Consider the following 23,415-nt stretch of genomic DNA (forward strand, 5'->3'; position numbering starts at 1 on the left):
CAAGAAGAAACAGCTAAAATAAACTACCAGGTAGCTGATTGTTAATAACAACACATCTCTGAACCACATGATGAATTACACAATGGAATTGAAAAGATTGCACCCAGCACCAAAACCATGTGTTTTACTCTACTGGCCGTTACCCTATTATTACTTCCACTCTCCTCCCCTGTGACGCACGCGCTGTTTACCCCTGCACCTTTCTCGGGCTGTTCACCCTTCTGTCTCCCAGCTCAGCACAAAGGGATTGATGCTGAGCTGACGGGCACATTTCACAGAATTCTTATTCACCTCAGCATTATTCCATTGTCTTGGGGAAATTATTTAATCTCTGTGAGTCTTGATTTCTTCATCTGTAAAGTGAGTTGAGTGCTCCTGACCTCAGAGCACTTGTGAGCCTTGGTCCCCGGAGACGACACAAATAGATAGCAGTGTGCGTACTTGTGTGTAAGTCATGTCTGTGGATTTAAGTGGGAAGGCAGGATGAGAGAATTATGTGAGGATGCTTTCCATGGTACTTCAATGTAGAGCACAGTGCATGTTCCTTGCTATTTTATTTCAATTTCCAAATGCCTATTTGCTCATTTCTTGTTATTACTTGATGGTTTCTGGCCTGTGAAAGTTTGCCCCGTGTGTTTCTGTAACTTGCGTGTGACCTGTGTATCTGTTCACTCTCACAAGCACACCTGAAACGAGGGGAGTCTGCGGGCCAGCTGCCCCTCACCCCTGGCAGCAGGCTCCGTCCTCAGGAGAGTAAACCCACATCTGCCACAGTTGGCCCGCGGGCTTTCAGAGCCAGACGTGGTGACCACAGCCGTCCCTGGAAGGGAGTGTGTCCACTTCCCCTCCTTTGTCTGTTGAAGGCCTTGGAAACAACGTCCCTCTAGCTTTTCCCTTTCTCTCTCCTCGGGGATGACGCGCTAGGTTCCCAGGCCTGGCAGCAGTCGGTAGCTTCGACCCTGGACACGTACCTCGTCATTGAAGACCTCAGTCCAGGGAGCCCTTATCAGTTCAGAGTCAGCGCCAGCAACCCCTGGGGCATCAGCCTTCCCAGCGAGCCCTCGGAGTTCGTGCGGCTTCCCGAATACGGTGAGTCCCAGCTGTGCCCAGGACCGCAGTCGGAGGAGACCAGGCGCCTGGCCGGCTGCCACACCCTCCCCAGCACGGTCAGTTCATCGGCACGTCAGCCTCTGGGCAGCAGGTGGCCTGGATTTGCTCAGTGACTTCAGTCAGTAACATTTCAGAGGCCATGGTGAAGAGTGTTTCCATAGAGGGCGGTTTCAGTTAAATCTGACACCCATGTTTACCCTGGGCCTGCCAGGTCCCTGGGCCCGTGTGTGTCTGTAGGAGCAGAGAGGGGCAGGCAGACGTCGTGAGTCACATGGGTGCTCTCTGCCCCTCTTCTCAGACAGGAACACCGAACCCGCCTCTCCCCTGGGGGCCCCTGCCAGGCGTAGGTGTGCCTCACAGCATGAGGGACACCTCCACTCGCTAACTACAATGGGGAGGGAAAAGCATCCTGGCTGCAGGATTTGATCATTTCCCACCCCCTACCTTCCCAGAGTATCTTTTCTCACTGTGGATCTGCCGGGTAATTAACTAAGATACACATATAACTAAGTACGTATGAGTCTTTTACAAACGAGGCTCCTATTTTGCCCACCTCTTCACTCTCTCACCAAGCCACCTCCGTCCCGAGGACGTTTTGAAAGAGGAAACTTGTTAGCCTAGGGCAGTGGTCAGCAAACCACAGCTTGCGAGCCACATGCGGCTCTTTGGCCCCTTGAGTGTGGCTCTTCCACAAAATACCACGCGCAGGCGCTACCTCGATAAGAAACATACCTACTTATATAGTTTAAATTTAAAACATTTGGCTCTCAAAAGAAATTTCAATTGTTGTACTGTTGATATTGGCTCTGTTGACTAATGAGTTTGCCGACCAGTGGCCTAAAGAAATCTTCGGGGAAGCCAGGTTTTGGCAGTACAGGGGAGTGGACTGCAGGTCGGGGTAGAGAGAGGAGGTTTCTGTCCTTAAAAGGGAACAGGTCTATGTCTTTTTGGGTTAAGGGAATCCCAGAGTCTAAAGAGGGGCTCCAGAAAGCTCCTAGGGTCTTAGAGTACAGCCTGCCCCCAGCTGAAACCGGAAATGCGCCCAGCCCTGTCCCCACTGGCTCAGCCCCCTCCCAGTGGCTTTGCTCCGGTGGGCCTGTGACTCGCGGGGAGACCCTGGCCTTGGTCTCCGTCTCCTCAGCTTTCAAGGTGGATCGGCGCCTTCAGCCTCAGCTGGGCTGTGCTCTGGGTCACCTGAGGTGACCGCGGTCCGAAGAGCTGTGTCGCTGGCTTGGTCCTCTCCTTCCAGGCCACTGACTAAACCCTGCCCAGGGATGACCACTGCTCACATTTGCTTCTTGTGAGCCCTGGTCCCCAGGGATACACAAACAGATAGCAGTGTGCATGCTTGCGTGTGTGTAAGTCGTTGCCAGGGAATTAACACATCATATAAGGTAATGCTGCAGGGAGTCTACTCAGGCATGCGTTTGGGGTTAAGCTAAATCAAGCTTAACACACGGGATAAGCTCATGAACGCCGAAGAACAGTGGGGCGAGAGAGAGCAGATTTAGACTGTTGAGCACATTCCTTTCCTCCGTCCTTGCCTGGCCTTGTAACTCCCCCCTGGCCCTCTGCCGGTTCTCACTGGCTTTTCTAGGCCTTCCGCGTGCTTTTCTCTCTCCCTTTTAATTTTTTTTCTAACAAGTGTATTTTTAAGATACCCAGAAGTTCCATCCTGGATCGTCCCTGAGTCTCCCTGTGTTGACGTAGGTGGCACAGGGAGAGAGTGTCATGTCAGTGTCCCCTTGGATGATATTTTTAAAAAGAACATTCCAGAGAATTGTGGCATTTTCCCACCGAGTTAGACTCCATATTTAGTCCTGAGAGTTGCTTGGGATGATGCTGGAGTTCTTCGGGTAACCTTTTTGTTATTCTTATGTGACTTCCTCAAAATCATAAATGGATTCTCTCTCTTCCAAAGATGCTGCTGCTGATGGCGCCACCATTTCTTGGAAGGAAAATTTTGATTCAGCTTATACTGAGCTGAATGAAATCGGAAGGTAATAACCCGGTTTTCTATTTCTTCATTCACAACATTACATCAGAATAATAACTTGCTTTTGCTGGTTATTTCTTTTACTAAGTGCATTCTGTCTATAGTAAGAAAAAATTAGAACACTTATGTGTATTTTCTATTGTTCTTTTTTTAAATTTATTTTTTTATTTTATTTTTTTTTTAGTGAGAGAGACAGCGGGACAGATAGGGACAGACAGACAGGAAGGGAGAGATATGAGAAGCATCAATTCTTCGTTGCGGCATCTTAGTCGTTCATTGACTGCTTTCTCATATGTGCCTTGACCACAGGGCTCTGACTGAGCCCTTGCTCAAACCAGCAACCCTCTGCTCAAGCTGGTGAGCCTATGCTCAAGCTGGCAACCTTGGGTTTTGATGATGATAATGATGTGGCTAGGTCAATGCTCTATCCACTGTGCCACCGCCTAGTCAAGCCTTTTCTTTTACTTCTTAAGTTGGAGGCTTCACTCATCAACTCTCACCTGTCTTCTAATATAAGAATTTAAGGCTCAATCTTTTCTTCAAAGTACAATTTTAGGTACATCTCCTGACTTAATAACTTTTTTTCTTTTTTCTTTTTCTTTGAGAGAGACAAAGCGAAGGACAGACAGGGACAGACAGGAAGGGAGAGAGATGACAAGCATCAATTCTTTGTTGCGGCTCCTTAGTTGTTCATTGATTGCTTTCTCATCTGTGCCTTGACCGGGGGATATACAGCCAAGTGAGTGTTCCCTTACTTAAGCCAGAGAGCTTGGGCTTCAAGCCAACAACCTTGAATTTCAAGCCAGCAATCTTTGGGCTTAAGCCAGCAACCATAGGGTCATATCTATGATCCTGCACTCAAGCTGGTGAGCCTGTGCTCAAGCAAGAGACCCAGGGTTTTGAACCTGAGTCCTCTGCATCCCAGGCCAACGCTCTATTCACTGTACCACCTCCTGGTCAGGTTTGATGACATTTTCACTATCATTCAGTACTAAGTATTTTTCCTTCACCTATAATTTTCTTACTTTGATCCAATTGTAATAGAAATGTTTTAAAATTTCTAAATGTATGAGATTTTAAAAATTACCTTCTTGTTACCGATTCTAACTTATTGTATACTGGTTAAAGTATTTTCTCTATATGATACTGATTCTTTGATTTTCACTGGGAATTACTTAATGAGTAGTCCAGTATGTGGTCAATTTTTGTTAAAAGTTCAGTATGTTCTGGAGAAGAATGTATAATCATTAACTGTTGGGTACAGGTCTCTATGGGTTGCCTTATGTCAAACCCATTGTTTTGTGGATATTTCTATTCCAATCCCTCCTACCCAACCCACCCCCCAAACACACACCTCTTTCACTTTCTGGTTAGAAAAGTGTGTCCTCAAAAACAAAAAGGAGCCTGACCAGGCGGTGGCGCAGTGGATAGAGCGTTGAACTGGGATTCGGAAGACCCAGGTTCGAGATCCCGAGGTCACCAGCTTGAGCACGGGCTCATCTGGTTTGAGCAAAAGCTCACCAGCTTAGAACCAAGGTCGCTGGCTCGAGCAAGGGGTTACTCGGTCTGCCGAAGGCCCATGGTCAAGGCACATATGAGAAAGCAATCAATGAACAACTAAAGTGTCGCAACGAAAAACTGATAATTGATGCTTCTCATCTCTCTCCGTTCCTGTCTGTCTGTCCCTATCTGTCCCTCTCTCTGACTCTCTCTGTCTCTGTAAAAAAAAAAAATGATAAAAGTATGACTTTTAACAGAATAATGAAAAAAAATATCACCTATTCTTTAAAATAGTTGATGGAAAGGAATAAAAAGGGTGGTTGTCCCTGTGCATGCATTCGTCTTCAGGTGGTCTAAGTGAGACTATGTGGGTAGTGGATCTTCAGAGTCACCCACCCACCCACATTGGATGTATAAATAAAACAGCACCCTCTAACAATGGGCCACTAGCATCTTCTCCACCTCTGAATGACATCTCTCAGTGAAGTATAAAATTTCTTAAGTAGGGTGGTTGTGACAGAGGTCGTGGAAAGAGCCAAAATGTGATTCCCATTTTTTAGGCAGTAGTCACAATGTAAATCACTACCTTTCCTTATAGTAATCTTCACCAAAAAACAACTTTAGCCCTACTTTCCTATCTTCTCTGTGTAGACAAAGGGCCAATAGAAATCTATGTGGTGGTGGTGATAGTGGTGGTGATGCTTCTGCTGCTGCTTATTGAGGATCTATAGTGTTCCAGATACTGTATAGGTATTATACAAAAGTTACTAAATCTAACCTTACAACACTGTGATATACTGTTTGAGTAGATTTCCAGTAAATGGAAACTCAGTCTCAGGGTGAGTAAGTAACTGCCTCAAGGTCCCACAACTAGTAATGCAGAGCCAGTATTCAAACGCTGAACTACCTGACTCTAAGCCTATGCTTGATAACTATCCTATGTTGTTTTGCATCATGGCAATTTCTGTCCAACATCAGCTGTAATGATTAAAATCTAGTTTGCTCCATGATATTGACATTTGTGAAGCTAGATATGACCCTAATCATGAGCTGGTCAAACTAGTTCCATTTCCTGGATGTTCCAGTTAATTCCTCAAAACATAAATTTGTACCTTGACCACTGGTGGCATAGTAAATAGAGTGTTGACCCAGGACACTGAGGCCCCTGGTCCAAAACCCTGAGGTCACTGGCTTGAGTGTGGGCTCATTGGCTTGAGTGTGGGATCATCAATGTAATCCCAAAGTCGCTGGCTTGAGCCCAAAGGTCACTGGCTTAACACCCAAGGTTGCTGGCTTGAGCCCAGGGTCACTGGCTTGAGCAATGGATTACTGGCTCTGCTTGAGTTCCTGGTCAAGGCACATACGAGAAGCAATCAATGAACAACTAAAGTGAACAACATGAAACTTTTCCTCTCTCCCTAATATAGTCCTCATATTCTCAGAAGACCCTTTAAACATGCTATATATTAAGAATGAAAATACTAGAGTGCGGAGGACCCGGGTTCGATTCCCGGCCAGGGCACACAGGAGAAGCGCCCATTTGCTTCTCCACCCCTCCGCCGCGCTTTCCTCTCTCTCTCTTCCCCTCCCGCAGCCAAGGCTCCATTGGAGCAGGGGTGGCCCGGGCACTGGGGATGGCTCTGTGGCCTCTGCCTCAGGCGCTAGAGTGGCTCTGGTCGCAACATGGCGACGCCCAGGATGGGCAGAGCATCGCCCCCTGGTGGGCAGAGCGTCGCCCCTGGTGGGCATGCTGGGTGGATCCCGGTCGGGCGCATGCGGGAGTCTGTCTGACTGTCTCTCCCTGTTTCCAGCTTCAGAAAAATGAAAAAAAAAAAAAAAAAGAATGAATATAAAACATGTAGATATTTATAGGAGACACAGGAAAGATATCTGCCAGGGGCCACGGAAATCAGCCAGCTTACTCCATCACACTTCAATCCAAAATTCTAAGCATATATGACTATCCTGTTAAAAATAGCTCTCTGGGCCCTGGCCGGTTGGTTCAGTGGTAGAGTGTCGGCCTGGCGTGCAGGAGTCCCGGGTTCAATTCCTGGCCAGGGCACACAGGAGAAGCGCCCATCTGCTTCTCCATCCCTCCCCCTCTCCTTCTTCTCTGTCTCTCTCTTCCCCTCCCGTAGCTAAGGCTCCATTGGAGCAAAGTTGGTCCGAGCGCTGAGGATGGCTCCATGGCCTCTGCCTCAGGCGCTAGAATGGCCCTGGTTGCAACAGAGCAAAGCCCCAGATGGGCAGAGCATTGCCCCCTAGTGGGCATGCCTGGTGGATCCTGGTCGGGTGCATGCGGGAGTCTGACTGCCTCCCTGTTTCCAGCTTCAGAAAAAAAAAAATAGCTCCCTGGTAAGTGAATTTATAAAAACTATGGTGCAAAAAGAAATATTGTTACTCCTATAGCTCATATATAGAAGCAAAGAGCACCTGAACACGCCATACTAACCAGAAATAAACTATCTATTAGGCACCAGGGCAGTTTAAGGAAACCAGAGAGTTGCGCTTGGGAATGCTGACTCCCAAGGATCCAAAAGGGGAGCAGTACGCGCCTCCAGGTCAGGATGGCATCTATTTTCACTCCCTTCTAGGACTTCACTAAATCTATTGAAAAAGAATGTTTTAAAGCAGGCGCATAAGAATGAGGACATTAGAAGAGACAACAATAAACTATTAGAAGCAGAAAAACAGGTTCGAAGAGTGGGAAACCTGAGAAAACTCAAGTCCAAGTCAGCCACAGGGTCCAGTGGGAGCCATTACTACTTACAGTGGAATTCCCCAAAGGCTCAGGTCCTGGCAGCTCCTGGGACCTGCGGAGTTGGTGTAACAAGGATGCTGAAGTTGGAAGGATTGGCTAGGCTCCATGTGAGAAAAGGTTGTGGTCCAAATCTGCTCCCCAGCTTCAGTGTGATTGTCCCTCACCCAGGAAAAGGCGCGAGTTCGTTCTCTGGGGGCAGTGAGCGCCTCTGTTCGCAGGGACACCAGCACAGCTGCGGGCCGCAGAGCCCACTCCAGACCGGGGTTATGAGCCTCCACGCATGCTGGGCGCCAAGGACCCCCGCTCTCGTATCCACACTCAGAACTTTCAAACAGCATTTTAATCCCCAATTTTTAAAACGAGTCAACTTCTGATACCAGCCAAGATGCAGTGAGCCCATGGTAGCTTTTCTGTCCAACTGATTTCTACCAGAATCTCTGGAAAGATATAAAAAGCAACTGTTTGAAATTCTGAAAACAAACTGAGAAAATATGTCAGAACTTGACAAAGGAAAAGGACAGTAGCTCTGAGTTTTCTGTTCTTTTCCCCTTTACCTCCCATCTTTGACCAAGGGTGGGCCAAATCAGGAACACTGCGCAATGCACAAACCGGAAGTGCTCCAAAGAAACCCATCTTTCTGGCCGAAAGACAGGGAGAAGGGGCACCTTGGAGCTGCAGAGAGCAGGAAGTTTCCTTGCGCCCCCTTCTTTCTCTCACTGCTTTGCCCCCAGGGCATCAGGCAGAAGAACTGTCTGATGAGGAGGGAAGCTAAAATTCTGAGGGAATCCTGTCTTTATGGCCAGAAGAACCACTAAAAGGGGCCCACGAGAGCCAAAGAATATGGGTAAATTCTCAGTGAGGAGACAGCTAGACGTTTTTTATCAGGGATATATACAAAGGATTAGGAGTTATAATGCTTTGGACACTGACAGTTAACATCATCAATTACACCAGAAGTTTGACAGCAATAGAATAATTTCTTCAAAATTGTAAATGAATTATTTCCATCTAGAATTATACTCAGTGAAACTAGCAATCAAGTACATAGATAGAGTAAGCACATTTAAGGTGTGCATATCTCAAATTATTTCCCATGCACTCTTTGTCAGAAATGAAGAACGCATTCTGCCACAAAAAAGGAAACATATTCATAGCTGACTAGAGATTCAGTTGTGAATAGCACTGACATAGTTCCCAGGATGTAAACACTAAATATTGATGACAATATAATTCTGTTGGGAGACAGGATGGGAAATGTGACTGTGTGGTGGAAATAGGAGGAAAGAGACTAAAATCTCACCTTTCATAGTGGATGTCAACAGATAACTAAAACTGGGGAGAAAAAATCAAGAAGCAGTCACACAGACACACTATATTTAGAGCCATAGAAGTACAAACCTAAGTGACAGCTAAAATATATTAAACTGTCTTTAGGGAAAGAAAAGGTATTGTTTTTAATACTATTGTGTTTAATAACAAACCTTGTAAATCTAAATGACTTGCTAAACCATGGCAATGCATTACTGATAAGCACAAATAAAAATTAAGGGAGCAGTACTTTAACATGGCGACTAAGTTTAAGAGATCTATCCTTAGCATTCAAAGTCCTCTGTCCTGGCCTGTGGTGGCGCAGTGGATAAAGCATCAACTGGAATGCTGAGGTCGCCAGGTTTGAAATCCCGGGCTTACCCAGGTCAAGGCACATGTGAGAAGCAATTACTACAAGTTGATGCTTCCTGCTTCTCTGTCCCCTTCTCTCTCTCTCTCTCTCTCTCTCTTTCCCTTCTCTCTAAAATCAATAAATAAAATCTTATAAAAAAGTCCTCTGGAAAAACTGACTTAGACTTATAATAAACTCACAAGAGTGCTGTTACAAACCAGAATCACAATTTATTAATTTGTGATGCAAAATAGAATTTCTCATTTGACCAAATACTTGTTCACTATGCCAAGAACGATGTCTGGTATATAGTATTAATATTTGCTGGATACTTGTTTTATTGATCAGCACATTATCTTTTGGGGGAGAAAATCTATGGCAAAAAAAAAATTACTAGAAAGTTGCTTGGTGAGCACAGAGACAGGTCAAGGAGTCAGCTGGACAATTGTAGTCACGGCCATAGTGTCTAAAGTGTCCATTTCTGCTCCAGGAATGAACTGCTCTTCAGAGCTCCAATCCTCTGGTTCATGGGTCAGGGCACCTCATGGACAGGCCTGGTGGCCCTGGCTTCTCCCCTCTCTGCCGCTCCCTTTTCTGCTTCCATTGCTGAGAAGCCCATTTCACTTTACTACCTTCCATAGGGCTACAGCTGGGTCTGGGAACATGTTGTTTATCTTAGGTGCGGTTCATTTTATTAGATGTAAAAATGGAATGGTGGTTATATACTTGTTAAAGGTCCCTGTCAATTAGAGATGCAAATTGCAGTATTAATAAGTGATATAGCGTATCTGGATTTTGTTTAAAACTTAAAAAACAAAAGGCAGGAAAGAAATAGAGGAAATAAGGTTGGCCAAATGTTGATAATTATTGAAGCTGGCCGCTAGTTGCCGAGGACATCTGTTAGAGTATTCTCTCTCCTTGTGTATATTAGAAATTTTCTATAATAAAAAGATAATGAATATAAAGTTTTAAATTGCTTGTTTAAAAAATGTTTTGAAATTACTGTAAGTAGAATTCCTCTTTCATTAGCATTGTTACTATTGTTATTGTTGTGTTTGATAGAAATATACTCTGTTTAGAAAACTAAACCTGTGGTTGGTGTTCAAAATGACAGAGAAAGATACTAAAAAAATGCTATTAGTTAGTTGTTTTTTCTTTTCATCTCAAAGAATCCTACCATGCTAAGGTAGAAAAAATGGTGTTTCTGAATGATAACATTATAATTAAAAACACAGTAATTCCCTTTTATCCATGGTTTCACTTTCCATAAGTTACCCATGGTCAACCGTGGTCTAAAACTATCAAATAGCCTGATCTGTGGTGGCGCAGTGGATAAAGCGTCGACCTGGAAATGCTGAGGTCGCCGGTTCAAAACCCTGGGCTTGCCTGGTCAAGGCACATATGGGAGTTGATGCTTCCTGCTCCTCCCCCCCTTCTCTCTCTCTCTGTCTCTCTCTCTCCTCTCTCTCTTTCTAAAATGAATAAATAAAAAAATTTTAAAAATTAAAAAAAAATTAAAACTATCAAATAGAAAATTATAGAAATAAACAATGTATAAGTTTTAAATTGTATGCTGTTTTAAGTAGCTTGATGGGATCTCACCCAATCCCCCTCTGTACCACCTGGGACGTGAGTCCTCCCTTCGTTCAGCATCTGCACGCTGTGTACATTGCCTGCTCATGGTCACTTACTAGCCATCTCAGTTATCAGATCAACTCTGGACGGCAAGTCACCCTTATTTCACTTGATAATGTCCCCAAAGTGAAAGAGTAGTGGTGCTGGCAATTCAGATGTGCCAAAGAGAAGCCATAGAGTGCTTCCTTTAAGCGACAGAGTATTTATGTATAGGAAAAAGCATAGCGTACCCAGAGTGCAGTACTATCTGTGGGCTCAGTACCGACTGAGGGTCTGAGAACTTATTCCGCGGATAAGCGCGGTGGGGCTATGGCACAGGAGACTAGAATTCCTAATAAAATGTGATTGTCTGACCACTTCAGAGAAAACGCCACACATCCTTAAATAAAATAACACCCAGATGATTAGTGCACCTTGACAAAATGCTTTCTCCCGTTCGTTTTCCAGGGGCCGTTTCTCCATTGTAAAGAAGTGCATCCACAAAGCTACCCGCAAAGACGTCGCTGTGAAGTTTGTCAGCAAAAAAATGAAGAAGAAAGAGCAGGCTGCCCACGAGGCCGCCCTGCTGCAGCACCTGCAGCACCCACAGTACATCACTCTCCACGACACCTACGAGTCTCCCACATCCTACATCCTCATCCTGGAACTGTGAGTGCAGGTGTCAGCTCTCAGGCGGTGCCCAGCTGTGTGGGTCACTCACTGGCAGTGTCTCCAATACAATGCCGTATAGTTTACAGAGTGCTGTGTGTCATGTGCACTCTGCCCTCCCTGTCACAAAACTGTTATTCCCATTTACAGATGAGAAAACGAAGGATAAGGAAGCTTCTTAAACTAGGAATTGGAAAAGGTGGGACTTGAACCCACATCTCCTCACTTCAGTTCTCATTTTCTTTCTTTTATGGTCTCTTGAGCTGGGCAGTTTAGGAAAAGCTTATTGACGACAGGCTTATTGACAGGAGTGGAGTCGACATGAAAGAGGGGGGTTTGTGCATCCTGCATGGTCGTCGCATCCCTAGCCCACCGTCCAAAACGTTCCTTTCAGGGTGGAACCTTATATTCAGAGCAACCCGCTCATTCGGATTTGCTAGGGACTCAGGCAACCAAACACTGGGCCCCAGAATACATCAAATAAAGCAGTATGGCCACAGTCACCTCACCGCTGCCCCAAGCTAAGAACAGCGAACATGCTCTGTGGTTTAGAGAGATTTTATAGAGACGAAGGAAAGTATTTTCAGAAATACTGAGCCCTCATAGAAATGTTACAGATTGTTGTGCATGAGACCTTGGGCCTGGGGAGAAGACAGACATTCGCACCTGAGACCCATGCTGCGTGTGGCTCCACAGAACCTCCACTCGGTAGAGAAGCACCTTCCTGTACAGATTTTCAATGTCGGCTTAGTCTCACTCACGTGTGCTTGTTAGTCTAGCTCTGCGATGTTTAACCAATGTGCCGCATGAATTTTTAAAACATGCTACACCTGACTGATTGGGGCATTGACCTTTTATCCCTTAGATTGTCAAATTTAAGAAATGACAATAGCCAATACAACAATAGCCATCTGGTGTGAATACATCAAAATTATATCTATTCTCTGGTCAGATCAGTAAAAGAAAATCTTTTTGGTGTGCTGCAGAATTTTAGTAACTAGTTTATGTGTGCCATGAGATGAAAAAGGTTAAAAAAATCACTGGTTTAGCTATATGTGTATGGGGGTGTTTCTTTGAAGAAGTAACTTATCATAAATTTACTTATGATGAAAAAAAGAAAGCCCTAAATCAAACATGTTAAGCTAAGTTTTTAAGTTGGTTGAAAAGAAACAGGAGACAAACTCCATACTGTATTTGTAATTCTCTTGTGATTGTTATACAGCTGTGTATTAGCCAGTATTTTGTCACTTTTTTTGTTTTGTTTTTTTGTTTGTAGAGAGACAGACAGACAGGAAAGGAGAGAGATAAGAAACATCAATTTGTAGTTGTGACACCTTAGTTGTTCATTGATTGCCTTCTCATATGTGCCTTGATCAGGGTGGGGGGGGCTCCAGTCAAGCCAGTGACCCCTTGATCAAGGCAGTGACCTTGGACAATAAGCCAGCAACCATGGGGTCATGTCTGTGATCCCAGGCTCAAGCCAGTGACCCTGCGCTCAAGCCAGTGAGCCTGTGCTCAAGCTGGTGACCTTGCTGTTTTGAACCTGAGTCCTCAGCGACCCAGGTCAACACTCTATCCACTGCATCACCACCTGGTCAGGCTAGTTTGTCACTTTGGACTTAACAAATAGCCTGTCAGAGCCTAACCTGTTTGTTGGGATTCAAATCAGGGCCTGAATGGCTCCTTCTACCTTTTTTTAGTCATAGTTTTTAAGGTTGGAACGTTGCTAAAAGGCAAAGGATTCAAAAAGGCGTCAAGAATGCCAAGGACAAACTTTGCCTACTTTCTGTTTTTCCCCAACTAAAGCTTGAGGAAAGCAGTTTACAAGACATTTGTGAGGCTGCTTCCCGTTAATTACTGAGATAACTCTCTTTCTCTCTATCTGAAGACTTTCTCTGTTTTGCAACCTAACCTCTCAGAGGACCTGTGAATTAGATCTTTCTTGCTGTGAGCAAATTTAAACATTAATGAAATAGAGTATGTCTTTAACAAAGTTATACAAATTTCTTCCCTGAAGCAAACCACATTTGTAATTTTGATTATTTATTTTAGCTCTGAACATTATACTAACTTAGGGCTCTAACTAAAATATGCCATATTAAAACGTTGGTCTTTATAATCGGGAGGAGGAAAGATCTTACAGATTTGTATGTGTGTTATTTTTCTGTTTCTTTACAAACACAGTTCCTTTGCCTTTTCCTCCCTACTTTCAGGATGGATGATGGCCGGCTCTTAGACTACCTTATGAATCATGATGAGCTGATGGAAGAAAAAGTAGCTTTTTACATCCGGGACATCATGGAAGCCCTCCAGTACCTTCACAACTGCAGGGTCGCACATTTGGACATAAAGGTAATGAGAAGTAGTAACCCTTGCAGGGACACTACGAGGTCCAGCCTGCCAGTCATTACCCTTGAAGGATATACACTTTAATTCATTTGATTCACTTAGATTAGAATCCTTATGAATATGAAACAGGAACTAGGTTGTCACACAATGTAACTGTGTTATTCGTGACTTAATGAGAACGCAATGACACATTGACATTTGGCATCAGAGAAGGTAGGCGAGCTGTGTCCTCTGTCTAACTTTGTAGAAGGAAGCAAATAAATGTCAACATTTCCATGGTGCTCAAAAAAAGCACCTGATCTCCAAAATGAGTAATTTCTTCTTTCCTTGATTCACTGCATAAATAAGGGGTAGTTAAGAAGACATGCTTTTCAATGTCAAATGACTTCTTTGAAATACCACCCAAACTCCGTTTAGCTTAGTTTGAAGCCTCCTATGCACGTTGCAGAGGGACTGTCCCATACACAATAGGCTTTATCCAAATTTAGCAGAACTGGGTTTGAACTAATGGAGTCCTACTAATAGTCAGAGCACAGAGCTGAACTTGCCTTCTCTTCTCCCGGCCTTCCTGGATCTCCTCAGCCTGAAAACCTGCTCATTGACCTGCGGATTCCTGTGCCTCGAGTGAAACTCATTGACTTGGAGGATGCTGTGCAGATCTCCGGTCACTTCCACATCCACCACCTGCTGGGGAACCCTGAGTTTGCAGCCCCAGAAGTGATCCAAGGCATCCCTGTGTCCCTGGGCACTGACATCTGGAGCATCGGGGTTCTGACCTATGTCATGCTGAGTGGGGTCTCCCCCTTCTTGGATGAGAGCAAAGAGGAGACATGCATCAACGTTTGCCGAGTGGACTTCAGCTTTCCCCACGAGTACTTCTGTGGTGTGAGCAATGCCGCCAGAGACTTCATCAATGTGATCTTACAGGAAGACTTCCGGAGGCGGCCCACGGCGGCCACCTGCCTGCAGCACCCCTGGCTGCAGCCCCACAACGGCAGCTACTCCAAGATCCCTCTGGACACCTCCCGCCTGGCGTGCTTCATAGAGCGCCGCAAGCATCAGAACGATGTGCGGCCTATTCCCAACGTCAAGAGCTACATTGTCAACCGGGTAAACCAAGGGACGTAACCATGTCCCAGGCCTTGAGGTTTCACATGGAAGTGTAGTGTGAACCAAAGCGAGACTGAATGTTTCTGTAAATAATTCTGTTCATTATTTCGCTCCATGCAGTTCTCTGGATTGAGAGATGGTACCTCTTAAACCTTGTCAGTGGTTATTCAGGGTCTGAGCAGCAGTAAAATCACCCGAAATCCAGGGGCTTTTCAGAAGGTCATGCAGAAGAGACAAAAGAAGGAGAACATCACAGAGAGAATGACAAAGAGGGGCAAGGATAACAAGCATATTAGCTGTTACAGAGTTTTAATTGTGCATCCAAAATTGAGTGGGTAGCTGGGCAAAACCTCAGCTCGCTGCAGTGAGTGTAAAAGGCTCCTGCCTTTGCTGAAATTCTAAGCAAAATGTTCTATTTCACAGAGATGTCCTGTATGCCAACTGGCCTGGTTTAGATTAGAATATAGTTTGTGAGTTGGATACATATACTCATACAGTAAAATATATTCCATTCAGGTTTCAGAGTTTTATAATTATAGAGATTTATATGAAATCAACCATAAGTAACTTTGAGTGCTCCAGTTAAGACAGTTATTTATTTACCGAAGCATTACATTGTTTTGACTAAGCACAATTAGATGACGAGTTTTTTAGAGCATTTTATAAATCTTGTATAGAAATCTTTTACCAGAACCTGTGCATTAAGAGAAAGCAATTACCCTTCTGCCACCTGTGAACGAGCAGATTTCTCTCTCGGGCACAGGCATTTGACTAACATGGGTCCTATATATGAAATGCTACTCCCAAATTCACTGGCAGCTCAGTGTCAGTCTGGCAGGAAAGCCTGCTGGGAAAGGAGTCCAAATACAGTGAGAGTTGTGGGCTATTTTCATGTCTACACTTGCTTTGAAATGGATGGCGAATAGAACAGGCTCATACAAAAGGGCAGATGGAAACCTTTCCCACAGTTTCTCGGAACACCGGGACAACCCTTGCTGCTGTCCTGGACAGCTGTAGACCGCAGTCCTCAGAAAGTCAGCCTACTTGATTTCTAACCCCTTGTAGAAGCAAGGTGGTGCTCACCCAAAGGAGGCAGCCATACAGGCCTTTTTAAGGCCTGGTCCCAAGTCCTTTTTGAAGCCATGGAATAAAAGCTGATACATCAGCTCCCTTATAGAGCATTGCATTTTAGCTGCGATCACAATACGTACCACCAACTCAGCCGCCAATGTTTCCCGGGACTAGAGGGACTACTAGCACTTTGAGGCCCATGCTGCTTTCTGATGTAAATTCTCTATACTAGACGACTATTAACTGCCCTTTTTTCTGCTAGTGGAAAAACAATTAAACCTGGGCATTTCGTGGTTTTTCTTCTTTTGTTCGTTTTGGAAAGCGTTGTTGTTTTTGTGTTTGTACACAATTCACCCTTTGTTTTCTAGAATGTGTTTTGAAACATGCAGTTAAGCAAATAATATTTAGAAAATATGACTCAAGTGTCTGTCCAAATCAGGTTTAATGGTGTTGCTTCTGTCCCTATAAGAGGACTGAGCAAATGGAAATCGTGCCGCACAGAAGTGCAAGCAGAGTCGATGAAGGATGAATAGAACTCCAAGCCTGTCTAAATGACAGAGAACGGTGGAGACCAAGCCTGAACTTCAATCTATAAAAACGCTTCATCTCACAGTGGAAATGTAGAATGAAAAATACTCATCATTCTTTTCCACTGATTTCAAAGGCAATTTCCCCATCTACCCTCTACTTCATCCCATCCAAGACTATACATGAATAAAGTAGTAGAAAGTATAAGCAATAAGACTAGATAGCACTTCGTATTTTCAGGATTAACCAAATATGTGGAAACTGACTATGACTGTAATCATTTCCTCGTTTTCAAATGACCCTGGGTGATCAAGGATCCTTCCCTCAGAGCGCTCTCTTGACAACCCCTCAGTCTGCATTTAGAAACACATGTATATACAAATGCTCTATGACATAGTACTTTAAAATTTATAACAATTTACTGAAAACTCTTTTAGTAAACATGTCTTCATTAGGAGACAGCATGAAAGAAGACAGCCTGGGCCCTAGGTTCGTCACGAGCTAGAGTACAGGCACTGAGGATTCCGAACGCCCACACAGTGTGGCTTGGCAAGTTGTGTTCCGTCCACAACAGACGGTGGCTCAAGAGCCCCGTGCTGAGCCTTTTTGAGTGTTTATGACCATGAAAGGGACCAGCTGAGTTTCTGCTTGAGAAGGACAGGGCCTAGGACAAGGGTGCACAGACTGCACCGGAGAGCATTGCTGGAATCACAAGGGGAGGGCGGTTGACAGAATGTTAGAGCCAAAGCTTTTCTATCGGCTTCTACAGCAGAGTGGGGATGATCCAGACATGAGGTTGCATGGAATATCCCCCCACCCCAGTGGCCGTTGTTGGGGAAGGGAGAAGACAGACAGGAAGGGCATAGACATGAAAAATAGTATGATGTTGTTAACTGGAGCCAAAGTACAATCGTTAGCGTAGAACGAATTTAATAGAGGCCCCAAGAGAAAGGGTATATTTTATATAGTTTGGTAACTGAAGGAAACTAATAGGGAAGCTCCCTGTTTGCAAAGCTTCTAGTCCTTCCCAACAGGGATAAGATGGCCATCCTGGTTCAAGAATGCTCCGTAGAAGTTGGAAGTAACGAGGAATCCTAGAACAGGGCTGGGAAATGTAGTTGAGGTTGCTCTCTGGGCAAATGTGAGGGATGGAGGACCAGGGACCACTTTCTTGTATCTGTTTTGGAAGAGATATTTCCTCCTTTAGGTTAGAAAAGAAGGAAGAGAAAACAGTCCACTTCTATAATCACGGTGGTCTTTGAAATAAAAACTTAATGAGGAATTAGTGAAAGTGAAGGTCTAGTTGAACTGGGAAAAATAAATTTTTGGTTAAAGTCACAAATTTCTTGTATGGCATAGGGTTTGAAGTTTTTTTGTTTTCTTTTGTAAAGGTGGGATAGAAAAAGAAGGGAGAGATCAGGACAACGCATAGTAATTTTTTAAAAGGTATAATGATTTACTGCATCTTTTACAATTGTTTCAAACTAAATAAATTCATACCCACTTATAGCTGAATGTGGGAACATTTTTCAGCAAAGAAGTGTCATGTTGGCAGGGTCCTTCGGGACTCACAGCCACAAACAATCTTGGGGGAGTCGAGGAGGCAGAGGAAGAGCTGGCTTCACTGCTTTGTGGTTCACAAAGCCTTTATAATAGTAGTGCCTTTCAGCGGGGAGGAGGGGAGATACAGCATTCATTGTATTTAGATTGACTGATATTGAAGCATTTTTCTTTATTTTATAATGTCTTTTAAATGAAAACATCTGAATGTAGGGTGAGCCTAGGAATTCCTGAGTTTTAAGCTCAGCTATTCCTGATTCGTCCTTTCTTACAGAAAGTCTTTGTTTTTCTGCCCCGCGTGTCCCCATTGTTAAAATGGGAGTTAGGGGGGCAGGGGGCAGACATTAATGTCATAGGAATGTTGGAAGAATACCTTAGTTGGGATGTCTAGAAAATACTTGGATTTTTTTTTAAGTGCTACACACTGCCAGTGCTAAAAATTTTATTGATAGGAACTTTGAACATTCCAGGTTTTCAATATTCACATCTTTAGATACCATTTTGCAAACTCATCATGTTACTGTATTTTTCGCTCCCTAAGATGCACCTGACCTTAAGACATACCTAGGGTTTTAAGGAGGAAAATAAGAAAAAAAAATATTCTGAACCAAATGGTTGTGTTAAAAATATTTAATAAAATAATGTATTTTCACTCCATAAGATGTATGGGCATTTTCCCCTCCAATTTTGGGGGGGGGGGAAGTGTGTCTTATGGAGCAAAAAATATGGTAAATTCTATAAACTGATTTTAATTGGAAGGACTAGGTGCTCTTTGTCTAAATGTTATTTGGTCTTAGCCTGTAATTTTGATCATTTAAAAGCTTGTCTACAGAAACAGGTTAGGAGAGCTGATTGAAGTCTTACGTTGATAAACTATATTTCTCCAGTATTTCTTATGGCAGACACAAAGAGTAAGATGCCCTCCATTGCAACCGCTCCTCTCTCTTCTCAAGCTTCGTGCTCTGGAAAAATTGGCAGAGAACCCAAACAGCCACTTTCCTCACTGGGAGGGCAGAAGTGAGAATAAAATATCTTCTGATCTAATTTCTTCAGAGTCTCACAGTCATCCACTATAGAAGACGCAAACTAAACGCACAGGTATACAAATAAATAGAACTATTGGGCTCTGGAGGGACAACCTTGGATCTTTTTCCTTTTCAGATAATTAGGTTTTTCAGGAGTATCATTATTTGCTTTCTCATAGTCTCCGTGACTTTGTGGCCTTGGGCTAGTCATTACTTGCTTCTTGTCTATGTGAAAGAGCAAGGAAATGTAGACTGGTGAGAATATGAGGGAGCAAATAAGTTATAAATGACATAGTGGTATTTCCATGTATTAACTGAAATGTCCCATGAATTTGATAGAGGAGGAACTACTCCACACAGAAGAGTTTTCTGTAGTAGGACTAATGTGCAAATACTGTTCCTTGCTCCGTTTTGAGGAATGCGGACCGATTCCTTTCTCTCCATTGTACATCTTTGTGGGGCTGGGCTAGGCAAACACAGTGTAAGCTTTCAGGGGATTGCTTTATATTATGGTTTTTCCTAACTATTTAAAATCTAGTTATAATTTGGAAATGAATGAGTAAATCTGGGTCAGGGTTAGGAAAGATAGGGTTTACACATACTCCACTAAGAAAAGGGTAGCAACTGTGTTAATATTCATTTTCTAAAACTATAAGGCTCTCCTTGTTTCATTAATTCTAGAGAGTTAAAAAGGGCTGAAACTTGTCCACAGCACCAGACATTTAGAAAATATTATTCATGTGAGAAATCTACAGAGAAATAGAACACAGAAAAATCATAGGCCACATTTTCTTCCTCGTTTTTAATATATGTAGAGGTTAGAGGAGAAGAAAAAGCAATTACTCTAAGACAAATTTTCATTTTTAAGGGACATTTACAGAAAGCCTGAAATGAATCCTCACAGGGTTTTGTGCTTTCCTGTTAGCCTGTTTGCTGACCAAACTGTGATCAGATTTAGTTTCTATTCACGTGTTCAAGATAAACTATTCAGATAACTTATTTTGGATAGTGAGGATAGCTGAGAAAAGGGAGGGTGGTGGAAAAAATGCGCAAATAAAATTCTTGTAGTCCCAATTCCTGAGGCTTGATTGAAGCAAGCTAACTTAGCTCGCCCAGGACTCTCCAGCATAGAGTCCCTTCTGTGCCTGACTGCTATCAAGAAATGAATCCACACCCAGGAGTATCATGGGAACTGTTACCATGATCTCAAAGACTGTTGCTATGAATCTGAAGTTAACAAACATTCATCTTCTCTTACTAATTTAAGCCATATTTGTCAGCTCTGTGTTTGATTTTTTTGACCCTGGTGCTTTTACCTCTGTTTCTGCCACACTTCGGCCTACTCTATGGGAAAGGTGAGTAAAACGTACTTAAGACAAATGTGAAGACTGTGAAAAAACTCAACATCCTCTTCAGAGTGGGATCCTAGTCAGAGAACAGTAGTGATCAAAGTGCAAACTGTTGGAAAATATGGATATATGTACATCTGTACATGTATATATAGTGTATAATATGTATGTATATGTTATTGCTCATATGCAGAAATCTATCCATTTGAAGACAGCCCAGGTGGGTCAATTTTTCTATTGGAAAACCATTCAGGGCCATTCAAAACCATTAGGGCTGATGGGTAGAGTTAGATTCTACTCAATTACGAATTATTTGCTGTCTTTTGAAGTCCACAAAACCAAATCAACAAAGCCTGAAACATTATGGAGCCATCACTTAAGTTATTATGTTTATATAGAGTCAGAAGTACCTTTATATTTGAATTATTAACAGTTGGTTTGCAAACTGCATTGGCACCTCTTGGTTTTGAGTGACCCCTCCCCACCAAGTCTTTTGAGAGTTTGGGGTGGCTTCTCTGGCCGTTCAGATAAAGGGCCTTATCCATAAGTGGACAGGTTTCCCCATAGGGACCATTACACATATACATATAAGTACATTCTTCCATCAGGCTTGTAACAATTGGTTTAAATTCACTCCACAGTATTGATAAATAGCTCTATATTTTCAAGGTGCAGAAGAATCCCACAGCCTTAATTATTTCAGTGTCTTGCTGGTCTGCCTTAAGTGTATCTTCTGGATTTTGGTTGTCTTATTATTTTTTAATTTTTCTGCAGTTGTTCATTTTGTATGCACACAATGTCATTTTGTAAAGGTAGGTTGTAAATATTTTATTTGTAAGTCAAATTCACTCACGTGTAATGTTGTAAAGTGATGACCTGCTGTCTTGTTATTACTACAGTAAATGTCATAAGTTATGGATGAAACTTCAAAGTGTACATCTCACAAGTTATGCATTCCTATAAATATACTATACTGAAGATAATTATTTTTGGTGGTCTTTTTGTTTTCTTTCTCATTAAAATCTTTGTTCAAAAAAGAAATTTTTTCTCTCTTTCCCCAACTATATGAAAGCATTTGACAAGGTAAAATAATCACATTATTATTACAACACTTTTGCCCTGGGTTTTGAATAGAAAGTAACAATTTTGTAGCCTAGAGAAGTATTCCAGGGCATTTCTTTATAAAAAAAAAAATTCCGAATAAACCTCAGGTGTGCATTGCTAACTTCATTCTACTGTTTTATATGGCAGCTTTGTTAGCACATCAGCTGGCTGTTTGGGCTGGATCTCACAAATTTATGCATCATAATATGAGCTCGTGGGATCTGGAGCAGCTAATGCAGACATGATCCGGCTTTGAAAGATTCTGCAAGTACCACCCAAGTGCAATCAAGACTGATTCATAGTACAATGTCGCTATAGTGTTAGAGATCGATGTGTTTTGATGCGCTTATTTTGCCAATAAGAACAAAATGTTTTAATATTTGGCTTCTATTTCATCAAGATTTTACTGCATTTATTTTAAATGAAAAACAACTGTCAATACACGGGGCTCTGCACAGTGGCTGGTCAGCACATCTCACCAGAGAAAATGCAGATATTCATTAAAAATATTGAAATCAGAATCCATTTGATGAGTAATAATCATTAGCCCTATGACCTTACAAGTTATTTTCCTTACATAATTAATGAAAATTTCCTCCACTTTAAGGGATTTTTTTTTTTTTGTAAAGACCTAATACGCTTGTATTTTCGGATTGGCAGCCCAGGTTCCTCTCCCACTCTTCATCAGCAGTACACGTTATTATGTGCCAAGCACTTGAGCTATTTAGAGGAATAAACAGACGTCCTCCTCCAGGACACACAGCGCCAACAGGAGAGGTAATGAACCTGCTAAGGGATTCAACATCCCCCGCGCAAATTGCGGACGTTGTCACGTGACGGACGCCACGCCGTTAACAGAACTGAGAAAAGGTCTCTGCCTTAGAGAACTTTCCCTCTACTTGGAGAAACCGGTTGGGGTGTGTAGGGGGTGTGTGTGATTAATTCCTCAACAGGCAAATAACGACATAGTTGGCCAAGTAGTAGAGATAATTAAAGGGACACTGAACTTGACTCCATAATCTCGGGGCCGATCTAACTATCCGGGGCTTTTAAATTTCATCGAGCCCACCCAGAGACCGCAGCATAAGCATAAATCTCGGGGGAGGTTAACTACCGCCCCGGGAGCTCACTACCTTGCCCCCCAGGCGCGCGCAGGGAGCACGCTGGGCACGCGGAAAAGGGAGCGGGGGCGGGGCTTCCTCGGTGACGTCGCCCCGGGAGCTCACTACCTTGCCCCCCAGGCGCGCGCAGGGAGCACGCTGGGCCCCCGGAAAAGGGGGCGGGGGCGGGGCCTCCTCTGTGACGTCACGGGAGCGCCACGGTGTTGGCGCGTTTCAGCGTTTGGAGCCAATGTGTATGTACCCTGTCGCGATGGCGGCTGCGGGAGCTGTTTTGCAGTCATTGGTAACGGGTCTGTACGACGTGCAGGCTTTCAAGTTTGGGAACTTCGTGCTGAAGAGCGGGCTGTCTTCCCCGGTCTACATAGACCTGCGGGGCATCGTGTCTCGACCACGTCTTCTGAGTCAGGTGTCAGCCCGGGAAAGGGAAGAGCTGCGCTGGGTGGTGGAAATGGGGACCAGAGGATGAGGAGTTGGGCTGCGAGTGAGAGCAAAAGAGCCAAGCTGAAGGGTCGACCCTCCTGTCGGCCTGAAGGGAGGGGGTCTGTTTCAAAAGCCCAGAGGCTCGGACTGTTAGTGTCGTGGGGACCCAGAGAGCAGCCTGCTCTTTGACCCATCGACTTTGACACGTGCTTTGCAAGAGTTGGGACTCCAGTTTAGGGCCCTGTCTCTCATAGAAGTGGTTGAAGGAGTTTGTGTATTTAACGGCGAGAAAATTAGATGTGGAGAAGGGAAAAGGTGGGTAGGGGAAGATTTAGTAGCTGCTCAAGTACTTGGAAGGGCCGTTCCTTGGTAGGGGGTTTTGATTTTGTACGTTGTGACCAGGAGCAGGAATTAAGGCCTGAGGGTGGACATTTCAGGGAGGTAGGTTTTTTTGGTCAATACAAGGAA

General features: G+C 43.7%; 2 protein-coding genes across 10 annotated transcripts in view; both read left to right on the top strand.

The window, feature by feature from the left end:
• Positions 1-21,208, top strand: part of LOC136379841 (kalirin-like) — a 231,801-nt gene extending 210,593 nt beyond the window's left edge. For 4 of the 9 annotated variants that reach the window (XM_066347443.1, XM_066347446.1, XM_066347444.1 and 1 more), the window contains 5 exons: positions 925-1,089; positions 3,032-3,110; positions 11,110-11,310; positions 13,524-13,662; positions 14,242-21,208. In XM_066347443.1, the coding sequence (XP_066203540.1) occupies positions 925-1,089; positions 3,032-3,110; positions 11,110-11,310; positions 13,524-13,662; positions 14,242-14,787 (1,130 nt within the window). In that variant the 3' untranslated portion in view covers positions 14,788-21,208. The remainder of the gene's footprint in view (positions 1-924; positions 1,090-3,031; positions 3,111-11,109; positions 11,311-13,523; positions 13,663-14,241) is intronic. The other 5 variants (XM_066347451.1, XM_066347449.1, XM_066347450.1 and 2 more) reach the window with 2 other exon arrangements.
• A 1,531-nt stretch (positions 21,209-22,739) lies between these two features.
• UMPS (uridine monophosphate synthetase) overlaps positions 22,740-23,415 on the top strand; it is a 54,252-nt gene continuing 53,576 nt past the window's right edge. Inside the window, exon 1 of the mRNA XM_066347258.1 lies at positions 22,740-22,933. Coding sequence (XP_066203355.1) covers positions 22,757-22,933 — 177 coding nt within the window. The 5' untranslated portion in view covers positions 22,740-22,756. The remainder of the gene's footprint in view (positions 22,934-23,415) is intronic.

The sequence above is a fragment of the Saccopteryx leptura genome, chromosome 8, assembly GCF_036850995.1.
Source record: "Saccopteryx leptura isolate mSacLep1 chromosome 8, mSacLep1_pri_phased_curated, whole genome shotgun sequence".
NCBI classification, from domain to species: Eukaryota; Metazoa; Chordata; class Mammalia; order Chiroptera; family Emballonuridae; genus Saccopteryx; species Saccopteryx leptura.